The sequence below is a fragment of the Xenopus laevis genome, chromosome 3S (genome assembly GCF_017654675.1).
Source record: "Xenopus laevis strain J_2021 chromosome 3S, Xenopus_laevis_v10.1, whole genome shotgun sequence".
Classification (NCBI taxonomy): Eukaryota; Metazoa; Chordata; class Amphibia; order Anura; family Pipidae; genus Xenopus; species Xenopus laevis.
Genome location: NC_054376.1, coordinates 102,926,354 through 102,947,683, shown reverse-complemented (window position 1 = coordinate 102,947,683; position 21,330 = coordinate 102,926,354). Strand labels below are relative to the sequence as shown.

Below are 21,330 nucleotides of genomic sequence, written 5' to 3'. Positions count from 1 at the left end.
GTGTGTAAAAGATTGCCCTTTTGTGATATTATTACAGTTAGCACAACTCAGACAAGGGAAAGTCCCCATTTTGGGGGGTCCCAAAAATCTTTGTGTACCTTTTGCTGTAGGACCAACATCTGCTTTTATAAGTATGTCTCTAAAGTTCTTACCTCGCTGATATGCCATCATTGGGACTTCTACAAAAGCTGGTATGTGTGGAGCACGTTTGTAAGATGTGCCAATGTTTTTGAATAATCTTACGTAATCCATTACTGGCTACAAAGAATTTACTTACAAAAGCAAGTCTATTAACATCTTTTTGTTTTCTCTGTTCGTTCTGTTCAGTCTCCCTAACGTCCCGTATACAAAAATTAAGGAGCGTTTTAGACTAATGGTACATGGGTCGGTTTCCTATGGCACTAAGAACACACCACAGGTCTCAGACATGCAGTATGAAGTAGGTCTTTATGTAAGTGATAACTTTTACATTCTATCATCACTTGATATTCAGTGACAGCTGTGTTGTACTGTATTTGGTGATGTTTGGTAAATGACCCCCCCCACACACACACCTGACACACACACTTATGGTCCACGTCATCCAATACATACGCTTTGAAAATGGGCTCTGCATGCCACAATAAATGTAAGGTTGGATTCACAGAATATTTCTTTTTTTTTTGGAGTACCGCATAACATGCAATAAGTGAAAACAAGGCCACATTAAGGTCACCGTTGGCAGATAGGCGTGAGCATGAGAGGATACAGCATAAAGGCATCTGTTCGTTTGTCAGTGCTGTAAGTCTAAATTTTTTATTTTTGCTCTACAAAATTATAATAATGATAATATGCTATCTGGTAGTGAGTGCCATGCTTAGGTCCAATAGCACTGAGCAATTATTCCAAAACAGAAATGCATGATTACTCACTTCAGGCATTTATTTGTGAAGATTCATCAAAATCATTACAATTTTAAATAAATTAATTTCTTACATACTGCATGGCAGTGTCATAATCATGCTAGCCACACCCTCCTGACACGCTTCACACCATTGGGTGCTCCACCAAAAGGAGGCGTGGCTATTAACAGTCGCTTCCCTTATATACCTAAAAAATTCTATAATGCATGTTCCCCGGTTGCTAATATAATAAATACATGTAACAGGGTAGCTTCTTGTTTTACTCCCTGAAATCTGCATAAAATAGTTACTCCTAACAATAACTCATAAAATGCAAATCATGTATGTCTTGGTGACATACTATTACCATTTCTAAATATATATATATATATATATATATATATTAGATTATATTTACACCAATAGTGTTCCCAAATGTCATTGCCCATATGTGATAATCAAAAATAGTATAGCCTACTTTCCAAATTCATCCGCATATATAAATATATTGAAATATAAATCTGAACATGAAAAAATACAAATGTAAAAAAAACATCACTGTGCAATGTAATTCCCAAGTTTATATCTTTGTATATCGAAGAAACCGGAGAGTCTTCAAATGTGAATTAATTTTATTACAGCACGTGCTTTATTGTGCTGTAATAAATTTAATTCAAATTTGAAGACTCTCTGGTTTCTGTGATACTTCATGTTACTGCAGTGGAGATGGCTACTCTACTAACCTGTTGAAGAGTCAGACTACAAAGTCATTTGGAGGATCTAGAGGGAATAATAACCTGTATCTTTGTATATCAAAGTGAATAGTGCAGACGCCAGAAAACCTTAAAAACAACTCCATTTTCTAAATGGGAACTTCCTAATTCCATAGTGATGTAAGGAATGGTTGTAACTCAAAGTGACTATTCATTCCCTCAGGTATGACAGTTCTCAATTTAAATATCCAATATGGCTCCAGTCTTAACAATTTGGTTGTAAAGTTACCTCCAAAACCTTTACCTTTAAAACCTGTGTGGACCCTCCATGAACTGCTTCAAAATGTTAAATGATTGGACTACCTTCTCTTTTTTGTTAATACTCATATGTTCTCCTAATCTGAACCGTCATTGCCTAATGGTACGTTCTATGTATAGGGCACCGCACTGACATTGAACAATATATACTACAAATTTAGTAGCACATGTTATCACTTTCCTGATGTCAAAATCCTGACTCCTAGCTTTATTGTTAAATGTTAAGGTCCTACTGCTATTAAGAGTTTTACATACCGTACACCATACTTGCCAGCCATGTACATTGGCTTTGTGCAATTTATTTGGGGCAATGTTGCTTGCCAAGGATTTAGCTTTTCTGCTCAACAATTAAGACATTTTAAGATTGGATCTACATTTGATATGTTCCAATTTTTCAAAATACATTTCTTTACTGCTCCATATTGTACACCAAAATCTAAGATACACCTTACTTCTTCACCTTTCTCCTTTTGCTTGTTAACTATCTCGATTTTTTTGGTTTTCTATTGGTTTTCTTTAATTTTTCAATTTTCATCATAGCTCTTAAATCTCTTTTTTTATAACCTCTAGATAACCTCTTAATCTTACACATTGTTTTTCAGCCTGTTGATAAAAAAACATCTTAATCTGTGCAATTCCGATAAATTCTGAATAACTGGGCATAAGGAATAGATTTGACTGTGTGGGAGGGATGGAAGGAATCGTTTCTCAAAACTGTGTTTCCAGCTATTTCTTTCCTATATAATTTAGACATCACTTTCTTTTTTATTTTTGCAGCTGTTAAACCAGTTTGGATTTACCTTTCCTGTTCTCTTTTTATATATCACGAGCAGATTTACAGAGTGAACTTGATTTCAATGGTAGCACCATAATTAGTGTGAAATGCTCCTGTGAAGGAAAGCAGGACAACCGAAACAGGTGTAGACCAGCAGCAAGCAATTATTTTGTGCAGACCACACAGTCAAATGTCTGGGACAGTTTCACACTCCAGAATCATTTCAGTGCCTTTAAGCATCACCTAAGGTGTCACACAACTGGGCAGAATACCAAATGGGATATTAACCACAAACCTTGCAACATGCCTTGAAAGCTGAGTTTGATAAAGTTTCCAAATAAACACTTGCACTCATTGGGCCAAATACAGTTCAGTGAGAAAAAGGTTTATCATGTGAAAACTCATGGATGAGAATCAATTTCAGATGCATTTCATTTCAGAAAAGTTACCTAAGTTTATCATGCGAAAACTCTATTGAAGTCTGTGGGGGAAAAAACTGAAACTGAATTAGGAGAAAAGCCGTCCATGAGTTTTTACGTGATAAACCATAACTTTTTCTCTGATTTGAATCTGGTCCATTATTAGAAAAGTATATGTATTATAAGGCTTTATTTATATGAAGCAAAGCGAATTCTAACGATGATGGAGTCTCCCTAAACAAACTGTCATATCCTAACAAAAAGAAATAATAAATAACTAAAATAAATTGCAAATGTGGCCAGTGAAGCATATCTAGAATTTCTGTTAAACATCTCCAATGGTTTCTAACTCCCTAAAGAACTAACTACAACTCTGTGGTTATCCACACTCCCTTATTGTCTCATCCTGCTCTCTGTCGCTGTGTTTAAGTATCATTTGTGTGTTTTTATGCATTTCCCATTCATCTGTATAAAACACACTGTGAAGCTATTAGATAAGCAAGGGGATTCTCCTTGTTATAAACTGCCCTCCAGGCGGTTACAGGTTGCTTCAGTACATGATGGGGTTGGGGTTGTTTTCTCTGGAAAAAAGGTGCTTGCGAGGGGACATGATTACACTTTACAAGTACATTAGAGGACATTATAGACAAATAGCAGGGGACCTTTTTACCCATAAAGTGGATCACAGTACCAGAGGCCTCCCCTTTAGACTAGGAGAAAAGAACTTTCATTTGAAGCAACGTAGGGGATTCTTCACAGTGAGGACAGTGAGGTTGTGGAATGCACTGCTGGATGATTTTGTGATGGCTGATTTTGTTAATGCCTTTAAGGGAGAATTCAACCCTGAACTTAAAAAAACCCTACTCCCCTACCCTACATAGACTCTGCTCCCTCCTCCCCCCAGTCTAAGTGTTACCCCGGGAAAATGCCCCTAACGTTTTACTTACCCCTCTGTGCAGATTCAAGCATCGGAGTTCACGGGCACCATCTTCTTCTCTTCGGTAATCTTCAGAATGAGATCGGCGAAGCGGCGAATGCGCAGTTGGAGCTGTTTTCTGTTTTGCGACAACTGTGCATGCACCGAAAATTGCCATAACGCCGGTCTCATTCAGAACATTACCGAAGAGGCTTAAGATGGCTTCTGTGAACTCTGATGCCTGAATCTGCACCGAGGTGTAAGTAAAACATTAGGGGCATTTGCCCGGGGTAACGATTAGGCTGGGGGGGAGAGGGGCCTATATAGGGTAGGGGGATAGGGTTTTTTTAAGTTTATGGTTGAATTCACCTTTAAGAATGGCTTGGATGATTTCTTGGACAGACATAATATCCAAGGCTATTGTGATACTAAACTCTATAGTTAATATAGATATGGGTATATATAATTTGTGTGAAGGTATGGAGAGGTGTATGTATGGATGCTGGGTTTTCATTTGGAGGGGTTGACTTGATGGACTTTTTCAACCCGATTTAACTATGTAACTATATAACTATGAAATAAAGACCAACTGTTTCTTGCCATTGGGTTATTAGTTCATTGTTGTACTTCCACCATTACTTCATGCATTTTTAAAGCAAATTGTGGGCCCATGGAGATCAGGTCTTTCCCTTCAAATGTTGACTACATGCAATAAAAGGGAAGTGTTTGGATGCTGACACTTGGAAATGTTGTGGTGCTGAAAGTATCCTGGGAATGAGGCGTCCACTGCAAACCTTTCCAAAGGGTTGGCCTTGAACAATGGAGCTGTGCATGATGCACTGAAACTGCTGCAGCCTCAGACCAAATCGACTGATTTTTTCAATGTAAATATTTTGTGTCAGAAACCGCTGCTTGGTTGGGGTATTGCAGATATACCGGAGACTGGACACCTTGGTTCAGGTCAAGAGAGGCAGCAGCCTGGGCTGCAACCGTATTGAGAAAAGGGGGGTACAATTGCAGAAAATATTTAATGTGGTTTATTGCAGCTTTATTGTCCAAATCTGATCAATATAAAAGTTCCTACATCTCTCCATTTCTGTATCGGTGGCCTGTGTATGCCACTAAACCTTCCACACAGATGGTAATGGTGTTATAGTACCAGGAGGCACACAGCTTAACAGGACCACCCGCCATTGGTGCTAAGCAGGCTACTTTGCTCTGCTTATTTGTCAGCTCTTCACTTCCTAGTTTTTGTGAGGGGATGCTGGGAGTTTTTGTGAGGGGATGCTGGGAGTTTTTGTGAGGGGATGCTGGGAGTTTTTGTGAGGGATGGATGCTGGGAGTTTTTGTGAGGGATGGATGCTGGGAGTTTTTGTGAAGGGATGTTGGGCGTTTTTGTGAGGGGATACTGGGAGTTTGTGTGAAGGGATGCTGGGAGTTTGTGTGAAGGGATGTTGGGAGTTTGTGTGAGGGGATACTGGGAGTTTGTGTGAAGGGATGCTGGGAGTTTGTGTGAAGGGATGTTGGGAGTTTGTGTGAGGGGATGCTGGGAGTTTGTGTGAAGGGATGCTGGGAGTTTGTGTGAAGGGATGTTGGGAGTTTGTGTGAAGGGATGCTGGGAGTTTGTGTGAAGGGATGCTGGGAGTTGGAGAGCCACAGTGGAAGATGACCTGTGGCCCACAGTTGGATATCAGTGCGCGCAGCTGATCAAATGAGAAGCAAGAGCAGCAGTCACAGAGAATTGCTGTCAGTGTAGAAACACTCCCTCCCTCCTGCCCCTGAGCCGGCTGCTCTCCCCTCCCATTTGCCGGCTGCTCCCCCTCCTCTATACTGAGCTCTCTCTCTAGCTCTGGCTGCACTCGCTGGAAGATGGCGGACTGCAGCGCACTGCTGGATGAGGAGCTTGAGTCTTTCGTCTTTAATTATCTGACTGACAGCCCGGTAAGGAGCCCGGGGGAGGGGAGACATGGCTTTGCCTGAGCTGCTCTATAGACACCTGTGTGACTGCCACTGACAGCGCCATTTATTACATCACCTTCAGGGTCTGTGCGCCCCAATCTTTATGTACCCCATTTGCCTGCTCTGCACTTGGCCCTGAACCAGGATTTAGTCCCAGGTCTCCAAATCTAATAAGAACGGCAATAGTGTCACCTGTAATGGCCACATGCTCAGCCTGCACCACTGCAGTAATAGCCAACCTGCCGCCCTAGTTACTGCCGGACTACATTTCCCACCTTACCCTCAACAACAAGCCTTAAATACCGCTTCTCTTTCATTACACCGGTCACCCTGCTAATGTGCCAAGTGAAAGTTAGAAGCCCTATGCCAAATCTCTCCTGTCATTGTTAAACTTTAAATATCACCCCGAGGTGCCCTAGAAACTTTCTGGTGCCTAGCAGGTCCTAGCATGATGCCCCCCTCGCTACCACGTGGAGCAGCCCAGGGCAGCGTGTTCTGGGTTCCAGTTTACTGCTGGAAGACTCCACTGCAGAGAAAATATAGGGGTCGGGGCTACCCCATTAGAAAAAATTATCAGGGTGCAGGGGATCTGCCTCCCGGGACAAGTGAATGGAAGGTGCCCGGCTTGCCCATGTGGTATTCGGTAGCCAGCAGCAGGATGTTCCATGTGGAGCTCGGAGAGGGGGCTTGGAGCCCGGGCTGCTCCTTCTGCCTATTAGAACTCCTATCTGCCCTGGAAACTCTGTAGCATTTTAGCATTTGTGCGCTTTGTAGTTTGATTGAACTAAAATGGAAAATGTGTTCAGCCTCAGTGGGAAGCGGCGAGTGTGCTGATGAAATGGTTAATTAAATGGTTACACAATCCTGTCTATGAAATGCTGTAGGGGTTCCAGTAGAATGGCTTTGTCTCGTGTAGAAGTACAAGCAGCAAATGACAGTTGGGGTGATTATCAAACCAGCAGTTATGAAACAGGGAAGCTCTGTGCTGCTTTCTCATTCACTTGCTTCTCAAGGGTCAATAAACTGCAGATCCATATCTCTAATCTCATACATACAGAATCAGGCTGTTTTATAGTGAGGGTATTTCTTTTTACTACTGGAGAAAACTGGACTTCAATGGCATTTGGCATTAAAACAGTTTAAAGGGAATTTTTTTTTTTCAGAATGCATAAGTTAATGGTGCTTCTGCAGCAGAATTCTGCACTGAAATCCATTTCTCAAAAGAGAAAACAGATTTTTTTTTTACATTTCATTTTGAAATCTGACATGGGGGCTAAACATATTGCCAATTCCCCAGCTGCCCCCAGTCATGTGACTTGTGCTCTGATAAACTTCAGTCACTCTTTACTGCTGTACTGCAAGTTGGAGTAACATCACCCCTCCCTTTCCCCCCAGCAGCCTATCAACAGAACAATGGGAAGGTAACCAGATAGCAACTCCCTAACACAAGATAACGGCTGCCTGGTAGATCTAAGGGTAAGGGAACACCTGGCGATTCGGGAGATTTAGTCGCCTGGCGACTAATCTCCCTGAACGGCTTCCGCCGGCTATAATGAAAAATCGCCTACAGCATGGCACACACGGCGCTCTGTATTCCGAAGTCGGCCAAACTTTCCTCGTGAGGGAAACGAAGTGCCGCGTCTGCCATTTTTCAGGCGATTTTTCATTATAGCCATCGGAAGACGGGGAAGCCGTTCGGGGAGATTAGTGGTCCCAAAGAAGAGGAGATTAGTTGCCAGGCGACTAAATCTCCCTGAATCGCCAGGTGTGCCCTTACCCTTAGGGTCTGGCCACATGGGCAGATTCGGGGAGATTAGTTGCCAGGCGACTAATCTCCCCGATCGGCCTTCCGCCGGCTAAAATGTAAATGACCTGGTGGCAGGCATTCGGAGCGCTTAGTTTTCTGAAGTCGCCTGAAGTTTCCTTGTGAGGCAATTACGGCGACTTCGGAAAATGAAGCGCTCCGTGTGCCTGCCTCCAGGCAATTTTAATGAAGAGGAGATATGTCGCCTGCCCCTGTGGCCAGACCCTAAAGGTGGCCATAGACATAGAGATCCAATCGTTTGGCAGCTTTTATCGGCCCGTGTATGGGGGTCTTTAGAACAGCACTCAGTAGTAAAAAGCCAAGTCCCACTGAGACATATTCAGTTACATTGAGTAAGAGAAACAACAGGCTGCCAGAAAGCAGTTCCATCCTGAAGTGCAGGCTCTTTCTGAAAGCACAAGACCAGGTAAAATGACCCGAGATGGCTGCCTACACGCCAATATTCTACGTTTAAAAAAAAAATACACTTGCTGGTTCAGGAATGAAATTTTACATAGTAGAGTGAATTATTTGCAGTGTAAACAGTGTCATTTAGAAATAAAAACCACACCATAAAAATCAGTATCCCTTTAATAAGCGGATAAAAGTGAAACAAGAATGTGTCTCGGCTGCAGATGTATTAACCGTTTAATGCCTAAAGTGCCAAAAGAGCCAAAGTGCATAGGTTGATCTGTAGTTGCAAGAAGCAGGTCTACACTGAGCAGCACTCCCAGATCTGCAAAAGGAATCCAGTGTTCCCTAATAGCAAGCTAGCCATGCTTAGAAGTGCGCGTGTCTCAGGGCTGGGTGTTTTATAACCGCAGTCTGCTGCTTACAAAACAGGAGTATTCTGGGCATGTGTGAGATGCAGCTTATTGTGGATAGAGAGAGAGCTCTCATTATTGACATTGTATAATGGATAGTGGTGTCCAAGCCTTGGATAAAATCTTCCTTGAGCTCGATTGATCAGATTACCACGTTTTATCAAGCACATCCAATAAAGAATATCTCTTACATAAGATCCCTTACATGCTAAGGCATAATTAATGTGGGTTTGTGCTGTGCATATTCTATGAGCGATACAGTTGGGATTAGGTTATCAGGGATAGCAAACCTTCTGCGCTCCGGATGCAACTTGCAGGGGATGCTGCATCAGCTGGCGAGCTGAAGGTGCCATAGATATTTTGCAACACGAATGACTGATTTTATAATTGTGTTCTGCATTTCAGAGGATGTTATTAATACTAAATCTTCAGTGTGTTGTCAGATACCATTGGGGGGGGGCGGTATACATGTGTAACCCTTTTCATGTCAGGCGTTTTTGGATTGCCTGTGTGATCCTTTTTGCAAAATCTCCAGGTTTTAGTGCTGCTTGAATTGCAGATGAAGTCGGATTGATACCTCAACTCATCACATTGCTCCTCCACCCAAAATAATGCCCTGTGCTGGGGAACAGTTTGAGGAATTTAATTGGTGCTTTTACTGATACAGCAGCCAAAAGGTGTATTGTTATTATCAGATCTCCGAGGAATAGACAATAAACCTTTTCCTCCCCTGTGACCCACACCTCTTGGCCTAATAATACTGTGCCTGTGCTGTGCAAACAATCCCTTAATGAGAAAAAGCTAATTTAATAGCTTCATAAAAAATTTATTGTTAATTGCAACGCTATCGGGGGCAAACATTATTGATAAGTAAAGTAGCGTTTATAATGTAGGATACTGCTTTCCTTTGATAGGTCCCAAGGCCTCAGGTGCAATGTTCATTGGCTCACTGTTGAACTGTGTTTGCTTAAAGGGGTGTTATACCTTTAAGTTAACTTTTAGTATGTTATAGAATGGCTAAATCTAAGCAGCTTTTCAATTGGTCTTCATTATTTATTTTTTATAGTTTTTGAATTATTTTACCACCTTTTTCTGACTTAATGATGACTGCTCATAGTGAGCAAACTCCACTCAAGGTGACGAGAAAGTGACTGGAGCTAAAGCTGTGCCCTTTGCCTCCCTGTACTGCTAAGATATGACACCAGGAATTAATGCAGATAAAGAAAGTATAAAGGGTGCCCAATGCCTGAACCCCTCCTCCTTTTAAATTCAATTCTAGGAACACGTGATTCCTTTTTTTTTTTCTTTTCTGCTGCCTTTAGGTGACATTGATTTAAACTTTTGCCAGTCTCTACCATGTGAGCGATATGGTCTGTTTGTTGTAGATTAAATTCCCTAATATAGTCCTGCTTGTGTAAGGGCTGCAAAAGTCACTAACACAGTGGTTTCTAACCTGCCGCTTCTATGTTCTCACTCCAGCTCTCTAGGCAAATGGTTGCCTTATAACTGGCGAATGTAGCACCTGTTTTTAGGGATGCACCGAATCCAGGATCAGTTTGGGATTCGGCCTTTTTCAGCATATTTGCATATCTTTCGCAAAGGATTCGGGGTTCGGCCGAATCCAAAATAGTGGATTCAGTGCATCCCTACCTGTTTTTTATTCTCATTAATATGTTATTAGATGGCTGTCTCGTATGCACCACACTACTTCAAATTTAATGATATGAGAATCATTAGGGAGCTCTCCATTTCTTACCAATGGTACATTTTACAGTCTACATGGCAAATAACAGTTACTTAGGATTAACAAAAAAAATTTATTTTAATATATATATATATAATTCGTACCCTGCAGTGGAGTCGCTGCACTTGCTAATACTTGCCTCTATGAAGGCAAGCGACATGGTAGTCCCCGCTTGTGTATAAATGCAAACGTGTAAATAATAGAAAACATATACCTATCAAGATATTCATTACCTGCAGATCTAGAATTTTGTTACACAAGAGGAATAATGCCACCCCTCCTGCTACTCAGTACTTAAAGGGGTAGTTCACCTTTACGTTAACTTGTATGAAGACCAAACTGCAAACCGAGTGTCGCAGCCATCATGCTAAAAGTTAATTTAAGGGTAATGAACATCTTTAATCAATATGGGCTTTTTCCTGAGCCATTGCAGCTCATTTGACTGTTGATTTTGAGTTGTGTTGTTTTAGTTAATATACTTTTATGATGATGTGCTGATTCCATTCCTCTGAGATGCAAATGTACATTGCGTGGCTGGAAATACAGAATAAGTATTAGCCCTGCTGCGTGTGATTGCGCATACATAATGATCTAAATTGCTTGAAAGCCACCTATGGGCTGTTTTGTCTGTAAGAGCTACACGTTTTAGTACTAATTTAATATAGATAAACTGAATAGGGCTGCACATCTCCTCTGGAATTCTCTCCCCCGGTCTGTCCGACTTTCTCCCAACCTTTCTGCTTTCAAAGGATCTCTTAAAACATACTTACTTAGAGAAGCCTACCCTCACTCTATTTAACTAAGTGATGCCATGTGCTACATCTCTCATCTTGCTTATTTCTGATCTTGCCCACTTCCACACCTTGTGTCTCATTCCCTTCCCCTTTAAATTGTAAGCTCGTTTGCATGGGGCCTTTCTCACCTTTTGTACTGGTAATTATGTATGTTTTATATGTATATTTATATATATATATACACACAATTCATGTGATTTCTTTGTATAAGCACATTCATTTTACAGCGCTGTGCAATATGGTGCCGCTCTAAAAATACATGTTAATAATAATACCAGAATAAATATGGGTAGTGGTTGCAGGCTTCATTCCCAGTCAGTAGAATACAGTTCAGTCAAATAAGATAGTGTACAATGGCTAGCTGCTATGGAGATAACGTTGTTTTAGGCCAGAGACACACGGTCAGTTTCGGGGAGATTAGTCACCCGGCGACATATCTCCTCTTCTTTGGGGCGACTTATCTCCCTGAACTGCCTTCCCGCCAGGTAGAATGTAAATCGCCAGCGGGATGGCATTTGGATCACTTCGTTTTCCGAAATCGCCCGAAGGTTCCTCGTGAGTCAACTTCAGGCGATTTCGGAAAACGAAGCGCTCCGAGTCCCATCCCGCCTGCGATTTACATTCTAGCCGAGGGGAAGGCAGTTCGGGGAGATTAGTCACCCCAAAGAAAAGGAGATTTGTCACCGGGCGACTAATCTCCCCAAATCTGACCGCGTGTCTCTGCCCTAAAGGTTACATGGAGCAATAAATCTCTTACAACTCATTGTCACCATGAAAACGTATGTGCCAGATTAGATTATTATAACTTTTGTAAGAACTAGGGTGCCTCTGTTCACATAAGCAACTTACATTCACTTGTACTTTACTGAGCATGTAAAGAGTTAAATCACTATATAAGAGCCCATTAACGCCTGGCTACATAGGAAAATCAGGCCCATGCATGAAATTCTAGGTGTGAAAGCAATAACTGTTTTCTCTTCCAGCATGAATACTGGGGGATACCCTGTAGAAAAAGTGTTACTATCCTATCAACAAGAAGTTACAAATGTGTGGTTGCTGCTGATTTCCACGTGGAATAGACTTGTTTCTAGGTGTTGTATGCACCAGGGAGGTTTTGCACTATGCTATTCTGGCTGAGTGGGAATGCTGGGAGCTGTAGTTTACAGTTGCTAGATAGTTTCTATTGTCGCTAGGATCATCAGCTATATGCCTGTGTGTAGTGCTAGAAGCATTTTTGTGGTTGGAAGGTATCTGTGGGATGGAGGTTAAGTGAGGGGCATCTTTAAAGGGGATCTATCGTGAAAATGAAAATGTAATATAAGTTTCATCTAGCTGAAATAAAACATTTTCTAAAAGTAACCAATTACAAATTCTGTACCATTTATGAAATAATCAAGTTACTCTTCACCTTCTGAGCAACCTGTCTTCATGCGATAGGTGGAGTCAGTTTTTGATTGACAGGTCTAATACATCTTTTGAGGGGGGGGGTTGTGCCCTTAACCCAGGTGCTGATGTAAATCCTGGATCTCTGCTTGCAGGGTGTTTGCCAGAGTCTCTTAATTTGTTACCTTTTTTTTATTGGTTATTTGAGTTACTCTGCTAAGAAAGGGAGCCCCCCTTATAGACATATTAGGCCTACCTGTCTATTCAAATCTGACCCAGTGATAGGTTGTGGATAGACTTGGGCGTATTTGACCCACTTCGTTTTCGACAGCGCCCATTAAAGTCTATGACCATCATTTCCGTGGCGAAACAAGGCGAAAAAATTTGCCGATCAGTTGTGGAGAGTGAGACACTGAAGAGTAACTTGATTAATTCTTAAACAGTACAGAATTTTTAGATTTTGTATTTAGATAATGTCTTATTTCAGTGAGATGAAGCTTATATTTCATTTTCATTTCCCCTTCAAAATAGCTAACAATTGTTAAGCTGTATGATATGCCCTTTGTGATTTCATCAACACCCTCCCCATGATCTTTGGGGTTCAGGGTATACGCCCCTTCACTGTCTCTTTGACTTGCTAAAAGCAAAAGTTGATTGCTTGACGGCAGTTTTAAGGGATCACGCCTGCCTGTGTTAGAAGCGTGCATCTGTAGCCTCTGATGCAACTGCATGTAAAGCTTCCAAGAGCAGTCACATGCTTTGCTGTTGTACATTCTAAATGGGAGGTGTATCCCGTGACTGGCGCTGACGTCCTTTCTTACTACATCACCAACCCCCTTCACACCCCCTCCTGCTTACAACTGCCTTTCATATCTGAATGGAGACACTAGCCTGCTTGAGAAAAGTATGTTTGGCTTATTTTATCATTCAGTCACATGGAGGATTTAAGGCAGCTCAGAGCCGTTTCCTCTGTGAAAACTAATCCTGGAAATCTCTTATCCCTCTTTTGTTTCAAGCCGTATTGCAGAGGGTCTCCTGATCTGGGGGTAACTTGATATATATGGAATATATATGCAGCCGTGGTACAGAATTTATATACAGGGATGGCACCTGTTATGCAGAATGCTTGGGACCTGGGGTTTTCCGGATAACAGCTCTTTCCGTAATTTGGATCTTAGTGGTTCACTTTGAACTTAACTTTTAGTATGTTATAGAATGGCTAATTCTAAGCAACTTTTTAATTGTTCTTCATTTTTATTTTTTATAGTTTTTTTTAATGATTTGCCTTTTTCTTCTGACTCTTTAAAGCTTTCAAATAGGGGTCAGTGACCCCAGCTAAAAACAAATGCTCCATAAGGCTACAAGTGTATTGTTATTGCTGCTTTTTATGACTCATATTTCTATTCCGGTGCTCTCCTATTCATATTTCAGTCTCTTATTCAAATCAATGCATGGTTGCTAGGGTAATTCTCAAATTACCCTAGCCCAATAACTCAAAAAACACAAATAATAAGAAATAAAAACCAATTACAAATTGTCTCAAAATATCACATCATATCTCATCATATAAGAAGTTAACTCAAAGGTGAACAACCCCTTTTAAGTCTACTAAAAAATCATGTAAACATTAAATAAACCCAATAGGATGATTTTTGCTTCCAATAAGGATTAATTATATATTGGTTAGGGGGAGATTAGTCGTCTAGCGACAAATCTTCTTTTCTTTGGGCGAATTTGTCGATGGGCGACTAATCTCCCCCAAATCTTCACATGTGCCACCAGAAGCCGGCACTGGAAGGTTGTAGGGAGAGCAGACAGAAGAGCTCAACCTGAACCCACCAGCAACCCGCAAGTGGTCATAGGTGTTCTTCAAAGAAGATTTTATTGTATTGGCCTTCTAGGAGCCAAATATATAATCAACTATTACGATGGTTAGACTTTTGTTGGGTCTGACTTACAAGCACACGGGCTGGAAAATGTAGCCTGTCAGTCCCATGACAATGAAAATGCTAGTACTCTAAAGATGTTAAGGAGTTCATTAAGAACTTATTAACCAAATGCAGCATGATTGCTTTATCAGTAGCTAGATACCAAAGAACCAATGTTCCTTGTGGCACCACACACAAATAAAGCAAGAGATAATTGGTGGCAAGATATTAGATAGAGTTTTTTTCTGATATGAAAGTGTGTCATGACATGAGGGGTCATTGGGGGTTATTTTTCTTAACCTAACCTGCCTAATATCAGCGTTTATGTGAGCAGTTTTATTATTTTTTTTTAAAGAACATGTAAAAGCAATTGACATTATATTAAGTCCTTATGGACAATTCTTTCCAAATCAATAGGCAGAAATCAACTTCACAGAAACAAATCAATTGTTTTGATTATCTAGCACATAATAATAAGTGACCATTATCTCCCAACAATTGCAACTTAAGTGATTTATTAGTCTTTTCAGATAACACATGATGGTTCTTTGTTGTACTCATTCAGTCAGTCATTGTCCGTTCTGCTTGCATCCCCCTTTTTGTGTGCCACTAAGCAAGCAATGTATTGGTGCTTTATACATAAACCCAGATAATCTAATTGGATTAAGTGAGCTTTTCTAGTTGGTTGTGGTAGACCCTGTAAAACGCTTCTTATCTCTTCTTGCCATAATCCATTTTACTCTTGTTTAGTAAAATTACAGTTTAGAAGCCTTTATTGATGTAGAAGTATCTTGACTTGAAATAAAAAGCAGTACAGAAACTGAATGCAAAACTATATAATAGTATCTAGATCTTAGATCTGGCTAGAGCAGCCCCACCTAGGAAAATATTTTGTTTTTATATTATATATGGACATTTTACACTTATCGTGTAAAACCTGCAGTTTTGTAAAGCACCACATTGTTCAATAGAATACATATCCAGTTGTGTATTAAATCCTGTGCTAAATTCATGGCCACAAACTGCACACAATGGTGGGTAGTGTGTTTACTATACCAAGATAAACATTTAGAGCCCCATAATGTGTCCCAAACAGCAGGAAACAACATGTAGCTCTGCATTATGTGGACTTAAAATCTCTAAATGACTGCTCTTTAGGGCAGAGACACACACTCAGATTCGGGGAGATCTCCTCTTCTTCGGGGCGACTAATCTCACCGAACTGCCTTCCCGCCGGCTAGAATGAAATTCGCCGGCGGGGTGGCACTCGGAGCGATTTGTTTTCCGAAGTCGCCGAAGTTGACTCAACTTCGGGCGACTTCAGAAAACAAAGTGTTCCTAGTGTTTCGTCTATAGACATGTGGCCAGAGTGTTCCTGAAAGGGGTTGTTCACCTTCAAAAAATTTTTCATTTCATTTGGTTTCAGATAGTTCACCAGAAATAGACTTTTTCCAGTTACTTTCTATTTTCTATGTGTGACTGTTTTTCTAATATTGATGTGTAAAGTTTTATTTTTAATCTTCTACAGCAGCTCTGAGAGGGGTGGTCGCTGTAATAAATAAATATATTTAATTGATACAGTACACTTGTTATCTTTGTCCTTGCTGAGTAGAATCCCTGAATTCCATTAAAGACGGCTGTTGGAATTGATACAATAGTTGCTAATATTCCAAAGATACTACTGAGAAATGTATTGATGAATTGTATCATCTAAATGTAGCAAATTGTAACAGTTCAGAATGCTCCTGAATCACTGAGCTGCCAGACTTAGACACTAGAGAAATGAACATTAAAGGGGAACTCCGGCTTCCAAACCAAAACTTGATAAAGAGGCCCACATAACACAGAAACCCTAATATACCCATCACAGTTACCTGTTTCTTCAAGAAGTATGAATAAATGCCATTTTCTATGCTGAAATCCAGCTGTTTAACAGGTCTTCTCTTTCTGCATCATTTGAAATCCTGGCAGGGAAGGAGGGACTAAACACTGATGTTACAAATTGTAACAACTTCTCCACAGCTTACAGACAGCATGCAGGAACTACATAACCCACAATGTTTTGCACTGTGATGTTCAGTTCTTTATTGAAATCACATGTGCGGGAATTGTGGGGTTTAGAGGATGCAGGCTAAGGACAGATGGCTGCTGATACAAAGTAACAGTAGTGTGCCAGCTCAGCAAAGTAGTCAGACAGATCAGCTCGAGAGCAGGGGGCTAGGTTTAGGGAACTCTTCCAAACCATTAAAAATCATAAAAAGTCTGCATATTTTTTAATTGCTACTGTATGTGAAAACGATAAAGTAAAAGATGGAACGCATTTGAAATAAGTCGTCGTTTATGGTGAACAATATGAAAACAACTCAACTTAAAAAAGTGTTTGGAAGGTAAACAACCCCTTTAATAATCACAACAGACAGATTGGATGTGTTAATACAGGAGAAGACCAGACAGATTGAATATGTTCTTTTTACAGGAGAAGCGGATGATTTCTTCTCCAATCATATTAGACCGCAGAGTTTATAGAGAACCTTTTTATTCAAGATTGTAAAGAAGTCAAAAGGGCATTTGCTGTGATTAGAAAGAGAGAATTCACTTCAATAAAAGGTCAAAACACACGAGACCTTGTAGGATGACCTTGTCTATCAAGAATCAGCAAAGTGGCTTATTCAATAAACCCACTGGAACATACACCAATGAAATGGTGTATATGAAACCAGGGAGTAAATGAGATATTGTTCTCACTTAAAACAAATTCAGAAAGCCAGGGTGCATGGTTTCAGTAAATGCACATAATTTAATGGCTTGTGCATATTCAGCGTGGCATTAAATTAGAACTTAGTCTTATTAGAGAAATGGCCAGGCATAGTGAAAGTACAAAGCACCTAGGTGCACAGGTAAATGCCTATTTGCGTGCTGTTGCAATCACTACTGATCATTTTACCGCAGTGATCCTAAAACAATCATGTCTGTGTAGTTGTGCCTTGGCATATTCATGCACCAATAAATACACATACTGTACCAATGTGCAAAGGCCAGGGCTAAACATAGCAAAAGCTAGCCAGCACAGGTTGAAAGGAAAAAGACGCAGTGAATTCCTTTCATTCCGTAAAAAAAAAAAAAAGAATAGCTTTCTGGTAAGTTCGCTTACAGTACTGCTTCTATCATATTAAAGATTTAAATATACTTCACCCTTCCTCTTAGATATCCCTAAGGGGCATATTTTCCTCTGTCAACCTGATCACATGAGCTTCTCTGACTCATTCAGAATGTACTTTCACAACCACATCTAGTATTTCTACTCCTCTCTAACACTGACGTAATAATTCAAAAAATCCATATGGTGTGTCTGGTAACTGGGTCTTCTCTCTTCATTAACCACCTACTGGCCTGTGTATTTGCTTCCCAGTATCATATTGGAATGGCTGTAAAGTTCTCCCACAGCTAGAAATATACAAAGCAGACCTTATATTCATTTGTATTGTGCTCAGCTTTTTCCATAACTGCTTGAGAATTAATTTATTTTGTGCTGTAGAATCATTAATTTTGTGCTCATTTGGCTCCCTGTAGGCAGGTATTATCCCTCAGTTGGTTTGTCAGATAGAAATATACTACAGTATATAAAGGCATTGCCGTAGACTTTATAAACACAGCAACATTCAGACAGCTGAAGGCTCGAGGCCAAATGTTGCCTTAAAAGACAGACTTTAGGGTATGGTGACACTATTATTATCCTTTGCATATATATAGTGCAGACATATGCAGCAGTGCTTTATAAAGGTTAATTCTTCAGTCCCTTCCCTAGAGGATCATACATATACATTACATAATTGCATACTTTGGTATGTTTTATCACATACTCGGAGGAAGCCTAAGCATGTACAGGGAAAACACACAAACTACTTGCATATAGTGCCCTGGGTGGAATTGAACCTAAGGCCCCAGCATTGCAAGGCATAAGTAGTGCTTAATGGGCCTCTGTGCTGCCCTCTATAACATCTGATTGGTGTCTTCCATGAAACACATGCATTTCTGTTGTCCAGGTATGGGACCTGTTATCTAGAATGCTCGACCTGGAGCTTTTCGGGTAAAATATTTCCATAATTTGGATCTTCATACTTTGTCTCCTAAAAAATCATGAAAACATTAAATGAATCCAATTGGCTGGTTCTGCTTTCAATGAGGATTAATTACATCTTAGTTCTGATCAAGTACAAGGTCCTGTTCTGTTTATTACAGAGAAAAAGGAAATTTGGATTATTTGGAAAAAAGGAAGTCTATGATAGATGGCCTTAATGTAATTTGGAACTATCTGGATAATAGGTTTCTGGATGACAAATCCCATACCTGTACTAGAAAGTAATAAGTGATTTCAATGTTATTTAAATGGCCAATAAAAATGGATCTCATGAGTGATGCTGTCACTTGCATACGAGGAAATTGTATAGTTTAAAATTGTACTCCTATCTGGTCTTGTCTGATCCTGGCTGGAAAAGCAAACCGCAGAACCTACAGTATTTCCATAGTTGCACGTGAGCTTTACTGCTTAAAACCTGAAGTTCTTTAGAATGTATTTATGCATTGTTATGATAAAAGTCTGGGGTGTACAGTTTGTTATCCTGGTGCAGTTCAGCCGGGGGAAGAATGTTTGTCCTGTTCCACTTGCTGCTATGCAACTGGGTCAGTATATTGTATGGAAGAGTGCAATTTCCCAAAGCCTAAAGTTTGCATTCATAGTGTGTGCACATTATATTGTGTCATAGATGCTTCTTGGTGAGGGAAAAGTAATTCAAAATAACACTAAAGCCTTGGTTTTTGTGTGGGTATTTGAATGAACTAGTTAACATTCTATTATTTGCTATGACTGTTGGTGCCCCAGACAAAGCATGTTCTCTGTAGCTCAACCCCTCCTTCTTTTCTTCCTGTATTAGCAGTTCTTTCTTTCAGTTCGCCTGTACAAAAAAATAAAACTGGATTTCATTTATTTTGTACCGTATAAATTTAATTGCTGTATTTTCCATTACAAATAGTAAGCGCTGACCTGTTCACAGAACAGCACCACCCAGTGGTCATTCAGTAATAGATGGCTCCTTTTTTTCTTTTGCTTTCTAACTATGCATACAATTACCCTCCCAGTCATTTACTTGTTGTAAAGTATGTGCTTGATTCAGTCGGGGGTACAAATACAAGGTCGTTAGACTGCAGGTTATTAATGACTTAGGGGAGGGTATTGTAAGTAGTAATGTATCCGTGTTGATGACACAAAACTATCCAGCCCAATTAATTCCATCCAGGATGCGGCATCCTTGCAACATGATCTTGACAAACTGGCAATCTGGGCAGCTAAGTGGCAAATGAGATTCAATGTTGATAAATGTAAAGTCATGCACCTGGGATGTAAAAATATCCAAGCCACTTATACCCTTAATGGGACTGCACTAGGCAAATCCATTATGGAAAAGAACCTTGGAGTCCTTGTAGATGATAAACTTGGCTGTAGCAAGCAATGCCAGTCGGCAGCATCAAGGGCAAATAAGGTCTTGAGCTGTATTAAAAGGGGCATAGAGTCACGGGAGGAGGGGGTTATTCTTCCACTGTATAGAGCACTTGTAAGGCCCCATCTAGAATATGCCATACAGTTTTGGTCTCCATCACTCAAACAGGACATTATTGTATTAGAGAGGGTGCAGAGAATGGCAACTCAGTTGGTAAAAGGTATGGCAAATCTTAGCTATGAGGAAAGACTGGCCAAATTGGGGTTGTTGACGCTGGAGGGGAGGTATGATTACTATGTATAAATATATAAGGGGATCATATAATAATCTCTCTAATGCTTTATTTACCAGTAGGTCTTTCCAGCTGACACAAGGTCACCCATTCCCCTTAGAAAAAAAGAGGTTCCGCCTAAATATTAGGAAGGGTTTTTTACAGTGAGAGCTGTGAAGATGTGGAATTCTCTCCCTGAATCAGTTGTACAGGCTGATACATTAGATAGCTTTAAGAAGGGGTTGGATGGCTTTTTTAGCAAGTGAGGGAATACAGGGTTATGGGAGATAGCTCATAGTACAGGGTGATCCAGTGACTAGTCTTATTGCCATTTTGGAGTCAGCAAGGAATTTTTTCCCCCTCTGAGGCAAATTGGAGAAGCTTCAGATGGGTTTTTTTGCCTTCCTCTGGATCAACTGGCAGTTAGGCAGGTTAAAAAAAGCTTAAAGGTTGAACTTGATGGGCATGTGTCTTTTTTCATCCTAACTTACTATGTTACTATGCATGTAACTAATGTTAATAAAAGGTATTGCAAGGGCTGTCTTCTTCCTTACCATATCTCCTTTTTCAGTCTTACAAATGGTATGGCCAAGGCCAGGGGTGTTAATTCTAATAATATACCACATGTTATCTTTTACTCCTTGTCCCTAATGGCTGTAGGCACTGGGAATGACCTTGGTTAAATAAAATGTAAGTTATTCATTGAAAGCCCATGGGCAACCATGCATTTAACTGGCCTGATTTCCTGCATCCCTCATGAGAACCTGCTTGTTATTAATTCCGGCAGATCATTAACACGGAGAAGGGAGATGGTCACAGGTGAGAGCACAGCCCCTCACCGCAGGCAAAATCTGGTGTGGACCAGGGCTGGGTTACCTGTATTATGGCTTACACTCATTCACATGTTGTATATGCAAAGTAGTTTCCTGGCCTTCTGCTTATTGCAACATTTCTGCTTGTTCATAGGAGGAAGTAATTCTGCACGTACATAAGTTCCTGCAGACTGTATAGGGAAGCCACACTCAATCAATCTGGCTGCCTTTCTTTGGTTTAGTAGTTTGTCTTGCAGAACCAGCAAAACTCACAGATGTCCTGTGTTCATTGTA

The 21,330-nt window shown here is 40.4% G+C and overlaps 1 protein-coding gene across 1 annotated transcript in view; it reads left to right on the top strand.

Moving 5' to 3' along the window:
• Nucleotides 1-5,855: 5,855 nt before the first annotated feature.
• The window catches only part of ppargc1b.S (peroxisome proliferator-activated receptor gamma, coactivator 1 beta S homeolog), an 80,820-nt gene continuing 65,345 nt past the window's right edge, over nt 5,856-21,330 (top strand). Inside the window, exon 1 of the mRNA XM_018256128.2 lies at nt 5,856-5,963. Within this exon, the coding sequence (XP_018111617.1) occupies nt 5,892-5,963 (72 nt within the window). The 5' untranslated portion in view covers nt 5,856-5,891. The remainder of the gene's footprint in view (nt 5,964-21,330) is intronic.